The sequence below is a fragment of the Elephas maximus genome, chromosome 13 (assembly GCF_024166365.1).
Source record: "Elephas maximus indicus isolate mEleMax1 chromosome 13, mEleMax1 primary haplotype, whole genome shotgun sequence".
Taxonomy (NCBI): Eukaryota; Metazoa; Chordata; class Mammalia; order Proboscidea; family Elephantidae; genus Elephas; species Elephas maximus.
Window position 1 is genome coordinate 53,564,215 of NC_064831.1, and position 18,578 is coordinate 53,582,792.

Below are 18,578 nucleotides of genomic sequence, written 5' to 3' on the forward strand. Positions count from 1 at the left end.
CAGTTACCTGTTCCTGAGAAATATGCACAGGGTTTCGGAAAACAGTCCAGAGCACAGTGGGGTGGCAAGGAGGTGTGGTGAGGGACCCCCTGTAGCGGTAGTACTCCTCAGGCCTCTCAGGAAGCAGCTCCTCAACGTTGAAACCTGGAATGGGCACTTCTTGGCCTGGGGAGACACGTCGGGGGGTAATGGTGTCAGCCTCACTCCATAGGGCAGAGGGCAGCTGAGCATATGACTGAGCCTTAAAACCTGAACTAGCCCCGTTCTGGACCTTTCAGCCCAAGGACCTGGTCACGACACTGTTCAACAACCTGCTGCCCTACGCCTGGTGAACACAGAGGCACCTGCCCTGCAGTTGTTCTTCCTAAGGTCACATGTAGTTGTTGTTAGTGCTATGGAGTTGGCCCCCAGCTCACGATGACCCCATGCACAAGAGAACCAAACACTGCCTGGACCTGCACCATCCCCATGATCAGTTGTGGACTGGACAGTTGTGATGCATAGGGTTTTCACTGGGTGATTTTTCCAAAGTAGATCACCAGGTCTTTCTTCCCAGTCTATCTTAGTCTGGCAGCTCTACTGAAACATGTTCAGCATCATAGCAATACACAAGCCTCCACTGACAGACATAGGGGTGACTACACCCTTCTCCAACAGAGAGTGAATAAGCATCCGAGGACCACTCACCTTTGTACTTTACATCTTGAAGGTGACTGAAGATCTTGTCATATGATGGATTGAAGGAGCCCCTCTACAACAGAGACCAGGAAGGTGGATTGAACTGTTGGGCTGGCACAGAATTCCACAGGCTGAACGTGGATTGGCAAATGCTAGTGGCAGGCTTAGCTGGGGGTACATAGCTCCTGCTATGGAGGTCCCCCCTGGAAAATCCACTGCACCAGGACAATTATGAAGGCTCACTAGGCTATTAGGGAGTTAGGACGTCCTTTTTTAGCTGATGGCACCAAGGCTTCAGAGTCCCAGGGTACTAGCTGTGCACCTGATTATGTGGCTGTGAGCCTGAAGGCCACGACTAACATGTTCATCTAAGCCAGAGTTTAAGGGAGTTCTGAGTTCATGCAAGCTAAGTCAGACAGGAAGTGTGTTGGGAAAGGAAGTACATATTGTCTTATTAGGGAAAAAAATGCAAGTGAATCAGGAGATATTTCCATTTCCTGGGTACAGGATTAAGGAAAGAATTTATTTCAGGGTCCATACATAGGACGGAGTGTGGATACTGGGAGTTGTATCAGGGGTTCAGGCATCTGGTGGGGGCAGCACTGAACAACCACCTTCCCCTACCAGGCTCTCCAACTGGGTGATTCCGTTCCTTATGCCAGAGAGCTGAGACCGGGATTCATACTTCCAGTGTCACCAAGGACATGCCCTTGCCTGCTGTTCTGCCACAGAAAGCACTGCCTCCAGGCCAAGAGAGAAGCAGCCCTAGAGGGGAAGATCCCCTGTTCTGGAGGCAAGACACGGCCAAACAGGAGCAGCTTACCAGGGCCACATATACCCAGCCAACAGGTGTGCGTGGAACACAATGCCGTACCCCTATCTCCTTCCTGCTCCAAATTTCACCTAAAAACCCTGTAAACAGCTCTTACCTCGATGAGAATAGCTAGGACGGCAAGGCCTTCTGATTTGTTGCTGGCAGTCCTGGCGTCGGGATACAGATCCGAGTTATAATGGACGACGTGCAGCTGCAGAGGGAGAGAAGTCTCCATCAAGGGATGAGCGACTCATGGGAACCTTTCACTTGTGTAGGAGACTCGAGTCTCCAAACCGAAGGGCAGAGCCCCCCTAGGCTAGACTAGGCCTCTCTGAGCCTCCTCTCACACACCCTACTTTCCCCTTTTCCCACAGGCCTTAAAAAACCAAACCAAACACATTGCTGTTGAGTCGATTCCAACTCATAGTAACCCTATAGGACAGAGTAGAACTGCCCCATAGAGTTTCCAAGGAGTGCCTGGTGGATTCGAACTGCTGACCTTTTGGTTAGCTGTCATAGCACTTAACCACTACACCACCAGGGTTTCCCCCACGGGCCTTGCTAGGCTGTAAACTCCACCTGGGCAGACTGTGTCTATCTTATTCACTCATTGTACCCTCAGTGTCTGATACGGTGCCTGGAACATAGCGGATGCACAATAGATAATGAATGAATGACCCAATCAATGAATGAGGGGGTTCTTATACTGGCCATGAATAAGCTTTGGCGTATTTCTCCTCCTTCTGATTTTTCAAGTGGAGTGCAGTTCTACTTTGCAACACATGAGATTGCCATGAGTTGAAATCAGAGCTTCAAACTGGTTCTTCCCAGTTCAATCCCCTGCTGAGAATTTGCCTTTCCACTCAGATGTACTGAATCAGGATCTTTAGAATGTAGATTCAGATTCAGTATATCTGGGGGTGGAAATTTCAAATTCTCAGCAGGTGGTCAACCAGAAAGACCAGTTCAAAGCCCTGCTATATATCTAGACAATTAATGCATTTTTGTAGATTCTCTGCCTCTTGGGACTATGACAAATACTGAGACTTTATATCTGTTTCTTTCATTTCACTTCAGTCACCTCTTTTCCATGTTATGTGGCTGTAAATAGAATTCAAGTGTATTTTATTGAATACAGTTTCAAGTTCCCCATTTTGACCTTTTCAAGTGGCCCTTTCTGATTTTTAAAAATCAGCTCAAATTATTTCATCCTTTTTTTAATTATTATTATACTTCAGATGAAGGTTTACAGAGCAAACTAGCTTCTCATTAAACAATTAGTACACATATTGTTTTGTGACATTGGTTGCCAACCCCATGACATGTCAATACTCTCTCCTTCTCAACCCTGGGTTCCCTATTACCAGCTTTCCTGTCCCCTCCTGCCTTCTAGTCCTTCTGTTGGGCTGGTGTGCCCCTTTAGTCTCGTTTTGTTTTATGGGCCTGTCTAATCTTTGGCTGAAGGGTGAATCTCAGGAGTGACTTCATTACTGAGCTGTCCAGGGGCCATACTCTGGGGGTATATTTCATTTTTTTTTTTTTAATGTGGTCCTCTATTAAGGATTTCTTAGGGGTTTCCACTTCACCGACTTTCCCTCCAAAGGACCTATCCTGCCACACTGCCCCACACCATCTTGGCCTGGAATAGAATTCTATTTGGCTCAAACCCCAAGCACCTAGGTCCTTGATTCCGTCTATGGCTGATCTCTGAGCTTGTGGTCTGTCTTGGCATTTTTCTTCTCGTGTTCAGATTAGATCGTGAGGCAGTAAAGGCTAATACGGGCATAGGGAATTCCCTACAGAGGGGATCATTCAGAAAGAGTCTTTTTTGTTTGTTTGTTTATTATGTTTTAGGTGAAAGTTTACAGCGCAAATTAGTTTCTCATTCCAAAATGTATACACACATTGTTTTGTGACATGGGTTGGAATCCCGCAAAGTGAGAAAGACTCTAATAGAAACTAAATCCAGAAGAACTATTACTCTTCCAAGGACCCTGCATAGGAAAGCTGCCATTTTAGGGTCACCTGATAGGACTCTCTTTTATTGGCATTTATGGTCCATCTTCACCAGACCAAGAGTCTGGGAACATGGCTTACTGGCAGAAATTGCAGTAACTATAAAAAAAATAAATATTTCAAAATGACAAACCCTTCCAGCCTACACTGTAACCCCTTCTTTATTTCTCATGGGGAAGGTGAAGGCTTCACATTGCAATTGCCTAAAAGAAATTGCAGTCCTGCAAGGTTCAGAGAGGGGCCTGAGCTGAACTGTGTGAACCTCCAGGAGTGCCATCTGATCTGGGACAGAACTATGTCCCCTCCATTCTTGACACTAGACCTACAATTAGCTGAGGTAGCAAGCAGTTCAGTGGTTAGGAACAGAGAATGGACAGGTTATTATTCACTGCGGGCTTCCTGGGCTGAGCAGTAGCATTTATCCCTTGCAGAAAAAAAAAAAAAAGCAATAACCAGTTGCCACTGAGTCGACGCTGACTCATGGTGACCCCATGTGTTTCATATTAGGACTGTGCTCCATAGGGTTTTTCAATGGCTGATTTTATGGAAGGAGATCACCAGGCCTTTCTTCTGAGGTACCTTGGGACTCAAACCTTTCAGTTAGCAGATGAGCACTTAACTGTTTGCACTACCTGAGGACTTCTACCTCCTCGTACTGCTCTATCAATGTTCAAAACCATAGCCCCAAGCTCACTCTGCAAACTGCACACTGTGGTACAGGAACAATCTCCCCCTCCTGCCATGTTCTCTTGGCATTTTGGATTAGCACCTCAGGGTGACCAACAGGATGCTGTGCTGACATCCCGAGCTATCCCTCTGCAAGTCTGTGGTCACCTTCATGCTGTGCACATTATAATGCCAGTCATCACTTAATTTGTGGCCAGGGAGAAGAGCGGCTCTGGACCTGGGTCCCCATGTCCCAAAGCTCAACCCATGGCCCAGGAAAGGAAAGATGGGATGAGAAAGATACATGGAAACAGCATGACCTAGGAAGAAGACTGAGAAGTTTGGGGGAGCAATTAACCCAGTGTGACTCAGCAGTGGGATGTGTCAGCCAGACCAGCTGATGAGATCTCAGTCAGTGCAAATAGAAAAGGAGCATGCGGGTCCCATTGGACCACCCTGGGAGCACTGCCTCCTGAGTAGCATCACTCACCTAAGGTCACAGTGTCAAGCTCAGCATGTTCAAAAGCTGAAGGGACCAAGACACCACAGATGGCCTGCAGGGTGGCCAAAGAGGCTGTAGCTTCCTGTGCCGCTGACAGGCCTGGGGTGGGTGTGCAGAGCATGCAGGAAGCCCCCATCTTGTGCTCTGATCATATTTGCACACAGACCACATGAAGGGGTCCCAGCCCACCCATCCCCAGTGACCACAGCTTCTGCCAGCCTGGCTCCCCTCACCTCAGCAGCAGAGTGCCTCCCGCCGATGGTATGCTCTGAGCCGTGGGGGTTGTTCCGGTTTCCCCAGTGCAGGTGCAGCTGCGTGGCGCTGTAGCGGGACTGGAGGCCCTGGATGTACATGTCTGGGGTCAGGCTCAGCTTCACTGTGGGGAGGAGAGAGGCAGCCTTAGAGCCACAGGCAGCTGAGTGCTGCTAGAGAGCAGCCAGGTATGCAACACCTGCCCAGGCTCAGAGGGGTACACGTGGATGCAGCGAGGTGGAGACTGCAGAGATGCAGCCTGCAGGTCAGAAACCTGGGCTCTTTCCTTGCGAATGTCCCTGTTTTCCCAAAGCAACTCTGGTGGTACCAGCACCTTCTTAATTCCCCTTGGAAAGTGATGCAAAAACACTGATACTAGACCCGTGGGTGAGACGCTAATTTACATAATCCATCTGTTTTTTTCCCATTGCTGTCGAGTCAATTCTGACTCATAGCAACCCTATAGAACAGAGCAGAACTGCCCCATAGGGTTTCCAAGGAGCAGCTGGTGGATTTGAACTGTTGACCTTTTGGTTAGCAGCCTGGTTCTTAAGCACTGTGCTGCCCCCAGGGCTACCAACTCATGTATTAGACACTGGCTATAAAGCTAGGACCTTAATGAGGTACCTTCCATGCTTTAGAATTGCCTAACAGCAACAGTAATAATTGCCATTTATGAAGCACCTACTACAAGCTAGGTCTGGACATACAAATTCTCTAGTCTTCACAGCAACCCAGGGAGAGAGCTATCAGTATACCCATTTTCCAAATGAAAGCTCAGTGAGGTTAAAGTTCTTTCCCCAGAGTTTCATGACTCATAAGTAGTCAAGCTGGGATTCAAATCCAGGTTTGTTTGACTCCAAAGCCTGGGTGCTCCCCACTAAACTGCGTGGCCCCGTGAGTAATTCCTGATGTCCCAGAGTTCACACCAGCAGTACAGCCAATGGGCCAAGGTACTCAGGCCTATCCCCTCCCCCATCCCAAGAGATGAGCTTTTTTTGAGAGGTGCTATCCTGGTAGAACCTCCTGAGATGCTATGGATTGAACTGTGTCCCTCAAAAAGATAGGCTGAAGTCCTAGTCCCCTGTAACCTGTGAATGTGACCCTGTTTAGAAATAGAATCTTTGACGATGTTATCAGTTAGGTTAACATGAGGTCATATTGGAGTAGAAAAAAACCAAAACCAAACCCACTGCCACGGAGTTGATTCCAGCTTATATCAACCCTATAGGACAGAGTAGAACTGCCCCATAGGGTTTCCAAGGCTGTGATCTTTATGGAAGCAGACTGCCACATCTTTTTCCCATGGAGCAGCTGGTGGGTTCCAACTGGCGACCTTTCAGTTAGCAGCTGAGCACTGAACCACTGTGCCACCAGGGCTCCTTTACTGGAGTAGAAAAAAAAAAACCAAAACCGTTGCTGTCAAGTCAATTCCGACTCATAGCAACTGTATAGGACAGAGTAAAACTGCCCCATACGGTTTTGGCTAGCAGCCATAGTTCTTAACCACTATGCAACCAGGGTTTCCTTATTGGAGTAGGGTGGGTCCTAATCCTATATGACTGGTATCCTCATTAAAGAGGAGAAGATACACAGAGACAGGGAGACAGAGGAAGGACACCATGTGACACTGCAGCTGCAAACCAAAGAATGCCCAGAGCCACCAGGAGCTAGGAGAACAGATTCTCCCTCAAAGCCTCAGAAGAAATCAACACTGCTGACACCCTGATCTCAGACTCCCAACCTCCAGAACTGTGAGAGAATAAATTTCTGTTCTTAGAAGCCACCAAGTTTATAATATTTTGTTACGTTGGCCCTAGAAATAAACACCCAGGTCCAGGACCTCCAGCATCCCTTGGTGAGAGACACCCAGGCATCCTTCAGGGACCTCCCTGCACCCTTCCCTGCTAAATGGAAGAGAACAGGGCAGGAAGTCAAGGGAAGCTCAGACATGTCCCTCAAGCCCTTGAGGTCTCTACTCACCTGAATGGCCATTATTGGTCAGGATAAACTGCTCGTTGGCAGATACATTGTAGCCTTGGAACTCGAGAGGCACAAGGCTGGCGTCATACTGGAGGATGTCGCTGTTCAGGTCGATGGGGGACTGCAGCAGGCCCCCACAGGATGGGTATTTCTTGAACCAGCTCCTCTCTCCATCGGGTCCTGGAAGGAGAGATTCAAACCCAAGATTGTCAGTTTTCCGTACAGGATTTTTTCCTCACCCTCTGTTACAGATTGAATTGTGTCCCCAAAAATGTGTATCAACTTGGCTAGGCCATGATTCCCAGTATTGTGTTGTTGTCCGCCATTTTGTGATCTGATTATCCTATGTGCTGTAAATCCTAGCCTCCATGATGTTAACAAGGCAGGATTAGAGGCTGTTATGTTAATAAGGCAGGAGACAATCTACAGGATTAGGTTGTATATTGAGTCAATCTCTTTTGAATTATAAAAGAGAGAAGCGAGCAGAGAGGAGAGGGACCTCCTACAACCAAGATAGAAAAGCCAGGAGCAGAGCGCATCCTTTAGACCTCGGGTCCCTGCTCTGAGAAGTTCCTAGACTAGGGGAAGATTGATGACAAGAACCTTCCCCCAGAGCCAACAGAGAGAGAAAGCTTTCCCCTGGAGCTGGTGCCCTGAATTTAGACCTCTAGCCTCATAAACTGTGAGAGAATAAACTTGTTTGTTAAAGCCACCCCTTGTGGTATTTCTGTTATAGCAGCACTAAGGAACTAAAACACCCCCTGTTTTCAGTACAATGACTCCTTTCCTCCAGAGATAAATGCTTCAAAGTCCAGAGATCTCAGCCTACAAAATAAGGCCAGCGAACCCTTCAAGACCAACCAAAACCAAAACCAAACTCACTGCTGTCGAGTCAATTCTGACTCATAGCAACCCTATAGGACAAGGTAGAACTGCCCCACAGTTTCCAAGAAGCGCCTGGCGGATTCTAACTGCCAACCTCTTGGTCAGCAGACATAGCACTTAACCACTATGTCCCCAGGGTTTCCACTTCAAGACCACCTGCTCTTAAAGTGATGTGGGAGAGGACTAGAGCAGTCCCATGCCAAAGACTAGAGCCCCCCAAATTCTGCTTTATTTTGTACATCGTTCATTTTTTGACAAAACACACAACCTCTTCACAGGAAGACTTGTTAACTTTCAGCAATTTGGTACCTATTTATTGATCACCTACTCTGAGCTAGGAATTGCTGGGGGCCTTGGGGCCACCATGGTGAACACAACAATAGGGCCCCTACCCACTCAAGCTTGCATTCTAGTGAAGAATTTCTTGGATCCACTAGGTTGCCCCAGGTTGGACCACAGCTCTAGGTAGGATTTTGAGGCTGCTGGATTTACAGGTGTGATCTTCTTGAAAGGAAAATTTAGAGGACATTGAGGGTTTTTTTTTTTTTTTTTTTTTGTACTTCAGATGAAGGTTTACAGAACAAACTAGATTCTCATTAAACAGTACACATATTGTTTTATGACATTGGTTAACGACATGTTAACAACACGACATGTCAACACTCTCCTTTCTTGACCTCGGGCTCCCTATTACTAGCTTTCCTGTCCCCTCCCGCCTTCTAGTCCTTGCCTCTGGGCTGGTGTTCCTCTTTGGTCTTGTTTTGTTTTATGGGCCTGTCTAACCTTTGGATGAGGGTGAACCTCAGGAGTGACTTCATTACCGATCTAAAAGGGTGCCTGGGGGCCATACTCCCAGGGTTTCTCCAGTCTCTGTCAGGCCAGTAAGTCTGTTCTTTTTTTGTGAGTTAGAATTTTGTTCTACATTTTTCTTCTGCTCTGTCTGGGACCCCCTATTGTGATCCCTGTCAGAGCAGTCAGTGGTGGTAGCTGGGCACCATCTAGTTGTACTGGACTCAGTCTGGTAGAGGCTGTGGTAGTTGTGGTCCATTAGTCCTCTGGACTAATCTTTCCCTTGTGTCTTTAGTTTTCTTTATTCTCCCTTGCTCCTGAAGGGGTGAGACCAGCGGAGTATCTTAGATGGCCACTCACAGGCTTTTAAGACCCCAGATGCTACTCACCAAAGTAGAATATAGAACATTTTCTTCATAAACTGTGTTATGCTAATTGGGCTAGATGTTCCCTGAGACTGTGGTCCCCATAGCCTAGAGGACATTGACTCTTGATACCTACATATAAGCAAGTATGGAACCTAACCTAATGCGGAGGCTAGAAAACGTCAGGTAATTACAGGCCTGGAATCACAGAGCTAAGTGCAAGGGTTTAGGCTGGGGAAGAGTGTAACAATTCTATAAACTAATTATTACACCATAATCCACAAACCATCAGTGAGGAGGAACAGGCTTTACACAAAGAAAATCCTCTGAGATGTAAATAAACAACCCCCACATTCAGATAAACTTTTCTACTCTCACAGGGAAAAGTCTTTGAAGAATGTTAACTAAAAATCAAAACCAAACCCACTGCTGTCAAGTCGATTCCGACTCATAGGGACCCTATAGCGACCCTATAGGACAGAGTAGAACTGCCCAATAGAGTTTCCAAGGACTGCCTGGCGGATTCGAACCGCCAACCTCTTGGTTAGCAGCCGTAGCACTTAACCACTAAGCCACCAGGGTTTCCTGAAGTATGTAAAGCTATTTTAAAAAGATTACCTCCCAAAGTACTTCAGTGGGTTTTCAGGCTGAGGTTTCCCCAGAAAAGCAAATACAGGCAGTTCCCGGGTTACGAACACCGAACTTATGGACAATTTGTACTTAAGAAGGGACTGCCATAAAGCCTATTACATTATATTATATACTACATTATATTAAAAATCTGAGTTAAATACATACAATGGTCCACAATAACGAATGCACACACTACTTCGTGACACTCAAGAAAACATTATATAAAGGTAAAATATATGCAATATACTAAGACAGACATTTGACTGACTGACCCTAAATAAGAACTATATGTACTTGTTCCAACTTCACCTACAAATTCGAGTTAAAGACAGATTTAGGAACATAACCCGTTCATAACCCGGTGACTGCCTGTCACTGGCTTGTCACGACTGGGTAGAATGATGGTGTCCTGTGCCCATGGTGCCATGGAGTTGGCAACCAAGCTTTGGTATGTGGGGCCATTCATCAGTATTTTGGCACAAGGAAGGGGGTTAACTAGAGCAAAGGGGAAGGAACATCACTTCTTCCATAGAACTCTTTCACAGACCACAGCACTGTTTCACAAGAGTGTAAACATGTCTATCTGGCCCCTCAGGATGACCACCTCCTCCACTGTATCTTCTGACTAGGGACACTCACCTAAGAGTGTGACAGTCACCATCAGCTGCTGTCCAGTAGGAATTGTCCAGCTAATGGCAGTCCATGTGTGTTAGGGCAGAACTCTGTTGCATAGGGTTTTCTTTCTTTTTTTGTTTTTTTATTCTGCTTTACATGAAAGTTTACAAGTAAGCCATGTTCTCATACAAAAACTTAAACACACATAGTTATGTGACCCTAGTTGCTCTCCCTACAATGTGACAGCACACTCCTCTCTCTACACTGTATTTCCTTTGTCCATTCAATCAGCTCCTGTTACCCTCTGCCTTCTCAGCTCACCTCCAGTCAAGAGTTGCCCACATATTCTCGTGTGTCTGCTTGAGCTAAGAAGCACACTCCTCACCACTATCGTTTTATGTCGTATAGTCCAGGCTAATCTTTGTCTGAAGAGTTGGCTTTGGGCATGGTTTTAGTTTTGAGCTAACAGAGAGTCTGGGGACCACGACCTCTGGGGTCCCTCCAGTCTCAATCAGATCATTAAGTCTGGCCTTTTTACTAGAATTTGAAGTCTGCATCCCACTTGTCTCCTGCTCCATCAGGGATTCTCTGTTGTGTTTCCTGTCAGGGCAGTCACTGGTGGTAACCGGGTACCATCTAGTTCTGCATAGGATTTTCAATGGCTGATTTTTTGGAAGTGGATCACCAGGCCTTTCTTCCAAGGTGCCTCTGGGTGGACTTGAGCAGCCAGCCTTTTAGTTAGCCACTGAGTGCATTAACCGTGTACAGCACTCAGGGACTCCACTTGGTACCTATGTTCATTTAAAATGCTAAGAGGAGTAGGTCTCAGGCTTAGATCTTCTAGGCCCTGTCACACTGGAAACCTATAATTTATCAGACTGTCAAACTTTGGACATGCCTTTTTGGAAATGTTAGAGCTTGAAAATTATTTCAGAATCTCCAGTCCAACCTTTCACTGGATACGTCAGTCAGAGTATCTACTGAGCTATACTGTTTTCATTTCCAAGGCCTTAGGCTCTGAATTCACGGCAGCTCAGCCACACCAAGGTGGCGACTGGCAGAGAAGAGGGTTGAAGCACGCCCAAGTAGGCACTCCAGGGGTTAACTGGGCTAAGATGGTTAGTCAGCTGAGGGCAAAACCGAATTCTCCAGGGACACCCGGGACAAGAGATGAAGCAAGAGTGATGTATCATGTAAATCCTGAGGGTCAGAAAGAGGCACAGCTGCACGGCAGCAAGACTTCCCGGAGTGAGGCTGCTCTCAAATGGCACTTGGGCCCCAGCCAGGGTGGTGTAGCTGCCAGGCTGACATGAATGGAAACGCTCAGGAAGTAGACTCATAACGATGAGACGATTTCCCCTTACACACATGACTAAGGGGACAGGGCTAAACGAAAGGCTTCCTTTCCTCAGAGCTGAGGTTCCAAAGATTTCGCCAAGAGGGTGTGTTAGGGATAACTGAGAGCTCCTGGAAGGCCAAAAACCAAAAATCCATTGCTGTTGAGTCGATTCTGACTCATAATGACCCTACAGAACAGAGCAGAATTGTCCCATGTGGTTTCCAAGGAACGGCTAGTGGATTTGAACTGCCAACCTTTTGGTTAGCAGCAGTATCTCTTAAACACTGCGCCACTGGGATGTCTCATTTTCATCTCTGTGACCCCATGTCATGAGTAAGATCACACACATAATAGACACTTGGTAAACATTTCCCAAAGAATTAAAAACTGTAAAGAACAGAGAGCTTGGGAAATGGTCATGAGGAAAAATTATTTAAAAAAAAAAAAACCTAAAAACTCTTTATTGGAAGGTTGGGCCAGATTGGAGTCCCTGGGTGGTGCAAATGGTTAGGTTTGAGTCTACCCAGAGGTGCCTTGGAAGAAAGGCCTGGCGGGCTACTCCTGAAAAAATCAGCTACTGAAAACCCTACGGAGCACAGTTCTACAGTGACACATACGGGGTCACCATGAGTCAGAATCCACTCAATGGCAACTGGTAGGGGCCAAATTGGGTATTTTGGAACATGAAAGACTAAGGGCACTAAGGGAGTAGAGTTGCTGTTGGCAGACCCTCCTTGGAAAGAGAAGCAGCTAGAAGGGGCTGGGACAGTGCAGAGAACCAGCTGAAACGTCTCCCTCCCCCACTGCTTCAAGTGTGTGTCTTCGAACGGGTCACGTTCCCTGCCAGAGTCTCTGTTTTCCTTTGTACAACAGGGAGGGTTGGACATTATGTTCTGAAGGTCCCTTCTGGCTCTCAAGCTCTGAGCTCCATCAAGATGACTAGGACTTAGCACCTTCACCCTCTACACTAGGCAATTTTGAACGAGTTGGAGAGGTTACTCACGCCAGCGCAGTTCCTGGACATGTGACGAGGTGCCCAGTGGAGCCAGCTATGAGAACGAGGGTACAGGGTGCTGCTGCTCCTGGGGCTGGCAGCACAGCGGGCAGCCATCGCTCTCTGCATCAAGAGCCTGCCACCCAGTCTTGGCTGCCATCCACAGGGCCACTTGTCCTTGAGCATCAGTCATAGGCCACCAGGGATCCCTGAGCAGCAGGGTCTACAAAGCCTTTTCCCCTCCTCTGCCTCCTCCTGCTTTTCAATTATCATCATTATCATTATTATTTTAATAGTTTCCATCCTTACAACTCTAGGGGGCAAGCCAGGCAAGAATCACGAGGGTACAGGGTGCTGCTGCTCCTGGGGCTGGCAGCACAGCGGGCAGCCATCGCTCTCTGCATCAAGAGCCTGCCACCCAGTCTTGGCTGCCATCCACAGGGCCACTTGTCCTTGAGCATCAGTCATAGGCCACCAGGGATCCCTGAGCAGCAGGGTCTACAAAGCCTTTTCCCCTCCTCTGCCTCCTCCTGCTTTTCAATTATCATCATTATCATTATTATTTTAATAGTTTCCATCCTTACAACTCTAGGGGGCAAGCCAGGCAAGAATCACCCCGTTTCACAGGGGGAGTCATGATTCAGGAAGCGCTATCTGTTCAGGGTGATGGAAAACTTGGCAACAGGTACCAGTGATGGTGACACAACGTGGTTAATGGAATTCGTGTCACTGAATTGTACGTGTAAAAAATGTTGAATTGGCAAATGTGCTGTATGTATTTATTTTACAACAATAAAAAAATTACAAACAGCTCTTAACATAGAAAAAAGATTATCATCATGTATAATAGAGAAATGTAAATTAAACTTACACTCTAATACTATTTCTTGACTATCAAAAAAAATCACCTCGTTTTATAGAAGACACATTAAGATTATGTGATCTGCCCAAAGTTAACCCATTACCGTCGAACTGATTCTGACCCTACAGGACAGGGCAGAACTGCCCCATAGGGTTTCCAAGGAGTGGCTGGTGGATTCTGACTGCCAACATTTTGGTTAAGCAGCCTGAGCTCTTAAGCACTGCCCACCAGGGCTTCAGTTTACTCAGGGTTACTTTGCCTGGGTCACAGGACCTCCATGCCCTTCCGTTTCGGTATTTATCCTGGAGCTCTTGTGTGCACTTGTCTCCCCCTCCTACGCTCCCCTGAGGGTGAGGCCTGTCTCACTCATCCTGGCATTTCCCACAATGCCTGGGCGGAGCCAGCCCTTGCCTGCTTCCCGAACAGGGCCTCATGCCCATCTCGTGCTTGCTCTTCTCCAGGGGAGCCTGCACCCATATTAACACTATCCCTGGTGGCGTAATGGTTAAGATCTCAGCTGCTGACCAAAAGGTTGGCAGTTCAAATTTACCAGGCACTCCTTGGAAATCCTATGGGGCAGTTCTACTCTGTCCTATAGGGTCCATATGAGTCAGAATCGACTCAACGGCAACGGGTTTGATTTTTTTTGGTTTATTCCTCCCTATTCCTCCCATACTTCCTTTCCCTCGAAGAGGAGGAAAATGAGATCACTTGCTAAGTTTCAAAATTTAGCCCCCAGCTTTCTAGTTTAAGGACCACTGGTGGAGCAATGGTTAAGCACTCAGCTGCTAACCAAAATGTTGGCGATTTGAACCCACTAGCCACTCCTTGGGAGAAAAGACATGGTGATCTGCTCCCGTAAAGATTTCAGCTTAGGAAACCCTATGGGGCAGTTCTACTCTGTCATATAGGGCCACTATGAGTTGGAATGGGAGACCCTGGTGGCACAGTGTTTAAGAGCTATGGCTGCTAACCAAAAGGTTGGCAGTTCAAATCCACCAGGAGCTCCTTTTGGAAACCTTTAGGGTTGCTATGAGTCAGAATTCACTCAACAGCAACGGGTTTTTTGGTTTTTATGAGTTGGAAGATCTGATAGCACAGAACAACAGCTTTCTAGTCTACCTGTGTGAGGATTCGTTCTCTTGGGACCACTCATTGAAAAAGAAACTGGTTTCTGTCCTGTAGCCCGAGAGATGGCCTGCTGGGTATGTGGCTTCCCAGAAGTTCACAGGACCCTTCTCCAGGATGTGATGGCCAGAGCCCTCCTTTTGCACAGCTGGGGACATGGTCTGAGCAGCCTCTTGTCTTTGTGGTTTGTAAATGAGAGATGGAGGTGCCATGGGCGTGAACACCCACCCATCTCCACTGCCATCGAGTCGATTCCAACTCATCAACCCTATAGGACAGAGCAGAATTACCCCATAGGGTTACCAAGGCTGTAATGTTTACAGAAGCAGATTGCCACATCTTTCTTCCACCGAGCGGCTGGTGGGTTTGAACCACAGACCTTTTGGTTAGCAGCTGAGGACTTTAACCACTGCGTTACCAGGGCTTCTTGGCATGGGCACCAGGACAGTCAATACCAGGGGTGGCGAGGGCCAGCTCCTTTCTGCTGCCCTATCTTCTGCCTGGGCCCACATCACTTGGTACCCACAGCAACACTGTCCCTTGTGCGGGCAGCTGCAGCTGGTCTGTGTTTTCTCAACTCACTCTCAGTTTTCCCACTCAAGCCAAGTGCTCCACTGCCAGCAGGCTGCAGTCAGAGCTGACTCTTCTAAAAGAAACACTTATTTCCAGCCACCGTGAAAATTCAACTTTTCGAAGTTCTGACTCTGCCTCTTTAGTTGACTGGATTTCTGCCCACAATCATGATCAAGATCATGTGTATCCACAGTTTCTTAAAAAAAAAAAATCAAGGCATATTTCTTTTCAGGTCATGAGTTTTTCTGCTCCAGGCAAAAAGTGGACGAAATTTCTGTTTTGAAATATAACAAGACATTAACAACGGGGGACAGCTCAAAATGCTCTCGTGGTTTCTGAGTGGGAGTGATGAGGCCCAGGGTGCAGGACTTGCATTATCTGAGGTGCAGAATATTCTTATGGAAAATATCAAACGTATACAAAGGTAGAGAGAAGAGTGGACTGGGCCCTTGTTACCCAGGTTTGATTCTTGGTCAATTCTGCCTCTTCTATTCCATGCCCACGCTCCCCTGCCCTGGATGATTTTGAAACACATCCAGATATATTTCATCTGTAAATATTTCAGGCTGTATTTCTAAAACATAAAGACTCTTTTAAAACCAAACCAAACCACAATGTCGTTGTTGTTAGGTGCCATCGAGTCAATTCTGACTCATAGCAACTCCACGTGACAGAGTAGAACTGCCCCCTAGAACTTCCTAGGCTGTAATTTTTACAGAAGCAGATAGCCAAGTCCTTCTCCTGCGGAGCTGCCGGGGGGGTTCCAACCACCAACATTTCCGTTAGCAGCTGAGGGCTTAACCATTGCAACACCTTGGCTCCTACAAGCTCATTAGCACACCTAAGAAAGCTAACAATTCTTGAATATTAGCAAATCCAGCCAGAGTTCAAATTTCCCCAATTACCTCGTAATTTTTTACCACTCTATTTGTAATATTCAGGATCCAAATAAGGTCGACATATTGCAATTAGTTGATGTCTTGTGACCTAGATTTCAATCTGGTGGTGGACTGCCTCATCAGAGACCAACCGCCAGGGTCCTAGCAACAGGAAATAGCGCTTGGGGCAATTAGTGTGAAATTGCTGACTGATCTCTCACAGCTGGTGATGGAAATTGTGATGGCCAATAGAAACCGCTCATTGGCGTCCACCTCAAGTGGCGCCCAGGGCACACATGGCACCCAAGGCACCTGCCGTATCTGCCGCTCCCTAGATAGCCCTCCGCTAAGTGGCCCCACATCCTCCCAGGCTGAAAATCTCAGAGCCACGGCTGGCTCATCCGTCCTTCGCCTGTCAGTCATGGAGTCTTAAGTTTCCCTCACCACTACCGCCACCCTGGGTCAGGCTGTCCCAGTCACACGCAAAGGCTCCCCGCTGGCATACTGGCCTGCAGCTTCTCCTTGTCACACTGCCAGTCTCACGTTCCTATTGTACTCAGATTAGTCCTGCTGACGCTCTGCTTCTGTGGTGCCACCTTCTCCCCACACTCCCTTTCTCTATTATACACCCACTTCCCCAACAAATCCAGAAAAGACTGTAGCCCTTCTCAGGGCCCCAGAATGCCTCAGCTTGTCAAGGCCTTCCAAGGTGCTCACACTGCTTCCTAAACCAGCTACTGTTGAGGAGATTCCGACTCACAGTGAACCCATGTGTGTCAGAGTAGAACTGTGCTCCACAGGGTTTTCAATGGCTGATTTTTTGGAAGTAGATGGCCAGGCCTTTCTTTCAAGGTACTTCTGGGTAGACTCGAACCTCCAACCTTTTGGTTGGCATCTGAGTGTGTTAACTGTTTGTACCACCCAGGGCCTTCCACCACCACCCCTGTCTACCTTTAGGGCTAGGCCAGCTTCCCCCATCCTCAGAACAAGCTCTGCTCACCAAACCTCACAAGTGTCCTTCTGCTAAAGATTTGGCTTAGCGTATCTACTTTCTTCCTCCTTGCCTTTCCAAATCTTGTCCCCCTCTCAAAGTCCAGCTCAAGTCCTGTCAAAGCTACTCCAGCCCACAGCACTCTCTTCCTGCCCTGAACTTCCTGGCCAGCCTGCTCAGGCTGTGACCTGAATTGTCATTTAACTGTCTCACCTGTGACTATTACCACACTATCTCTAGACTAGAACTATGTTTACACGTTAGGAAGATTTTTGAAAACTGGAATGAAAACTAGAAATTTTCACCCCCTCCATGTCTGAACACGTGGTGGCACTTAGTAAACACTCAACAAATTGAGTTAGAGGGTTTCTTAAGCTCATTTCAGAAACTTAGCCTTAAGGGGATGAGAGAATGTGTGCGTGGAGTTACAGGGAGGTGAGGGTAATGAGAAGGCTTTTGTTTTTCAGTGGAGACTTAGCAGACTTCTTTCCAGAAGGAAAAGGGCAGTAGAGAAGGAGGGCTGGATACAGGAAAAAGAGGAGATCATTAAGGAATCCTGGAGCTGAGAAGACAGTGGGAAGAGGATCCAATCCCCAGAGGTGGACGGTGACCCTGGGCTGAAGAAGGGGCAGATCGGAACACTGCAACCTGCCTGGAAATGAGATCCACAGGGTGAAAAGGCTCAGCCAGAAGTTCTGGAACCCAGCAAGACTACAGAGGTGAGCAGGGAGAAGCATTAGCTGTGGGAAGACGAGCAGTCTAAATTTCTCGCCTTCTGGGCTGTGCAAGCCAAAGTACGCCAGTGAGCCTGAAAAAGGTGATGTGATACATATATTTTTAATTAACTTATACTTGGCTATTTTCTTAAGATACTTTGCATCTTGCTTTTCAATTTAATTACAGAAAATTTCAAAGCATGTACAAAAGTTTAGTACAGTAAAAGGGGCCTCATGTATACCCCCCTTCCTGACCACTTGAGTCATGGCCGTTTCATCCGTACCCTGACCCACACCCATTCCCCATCCCCTGGGTTAGACTGAAGAAAATCTATTCATGTTTATGTATCGCTAAAGATAAGAACTCTTGAAAAATTGCCACAATATCATTTTCATATCTCAAAAATTTTAATAATATTTCTATAATGTTAACAAGTATCCAGTCAGTGTTCAAATTTCCCTGATTGTCTCATACATTTATTTTAACAGTTTGTTTGTTTGAATCAAGATCTAAATAAGGCCTATGGACTGTGACTAGTTGATATGTCTCTTAAAAAAAAAAAACTTTTTTTTTTTTTTTAAGTTTCTTTTTATTTATGGGTTCCCCTTTCATCTCTCTCTCCAAAACAGGTGTATTTACTTTGTACATATATGTGTACAAACTCATTCTTGCCTTGGGCAAATAACAATTTATGCAAGTTAATGAAGGATAATTTTATTTATTTTATAATCTGCACACATGGCATAGGGGTAACTAAAAAATTTTATGGGCTGAGTAATTTCTTATATTTATAAGTCTGGCACATATACATTATGCCATATATTATAATAATAAAAGCATATAGATCTCCTTGGAAGACAAGAATTTATGTAGTTCGATTGCTTTCTCACTCATTTCT

At 46.6% G+C, this 18,578-nt stretch overlaps 1 protein-coding gene across 2 annotated transcripts in view; it reads right to left on the reverse strand.

Annotated features, from left to right (window-relative positions):
* CA12 (carbonic anhydrase 12) overlaps nucleotides 1-18,578 on the reverse strand; it is a 63,741-nt gene that overhangs the window by 15,881 nt on the left and 29,282 nt on the right. For both annotated transcript variants that reach the window (XM_049905988.1, XM_049905987.1), the window contains exons 3-7: nucleotides 6,912-7,091; nucleotides 4,910-5,052; nucleotides 1,608-1,703; nucleotides 688-751; nucleotides 8-165 (exon numbers count right to left, since the gene is read on the reverse strand). In XM_049905988.1, the coding sequence (XP_049761945.1) occupies nucleotides 8-165; nucleotides 688-751; nucleotides 1,608-1,703; nucleotides 4,910-5,052; nucleotides 6,912-7,091 (641 nt within the window). The remainder of the gene's footprint in view (nucleotides 1-7; nucleotides 166-687; nucleotides 752-1,607; nucleotides 1,704-4,909; nucleotides 5,053-6,911; nucleotides 7,092-18,578) is intronic.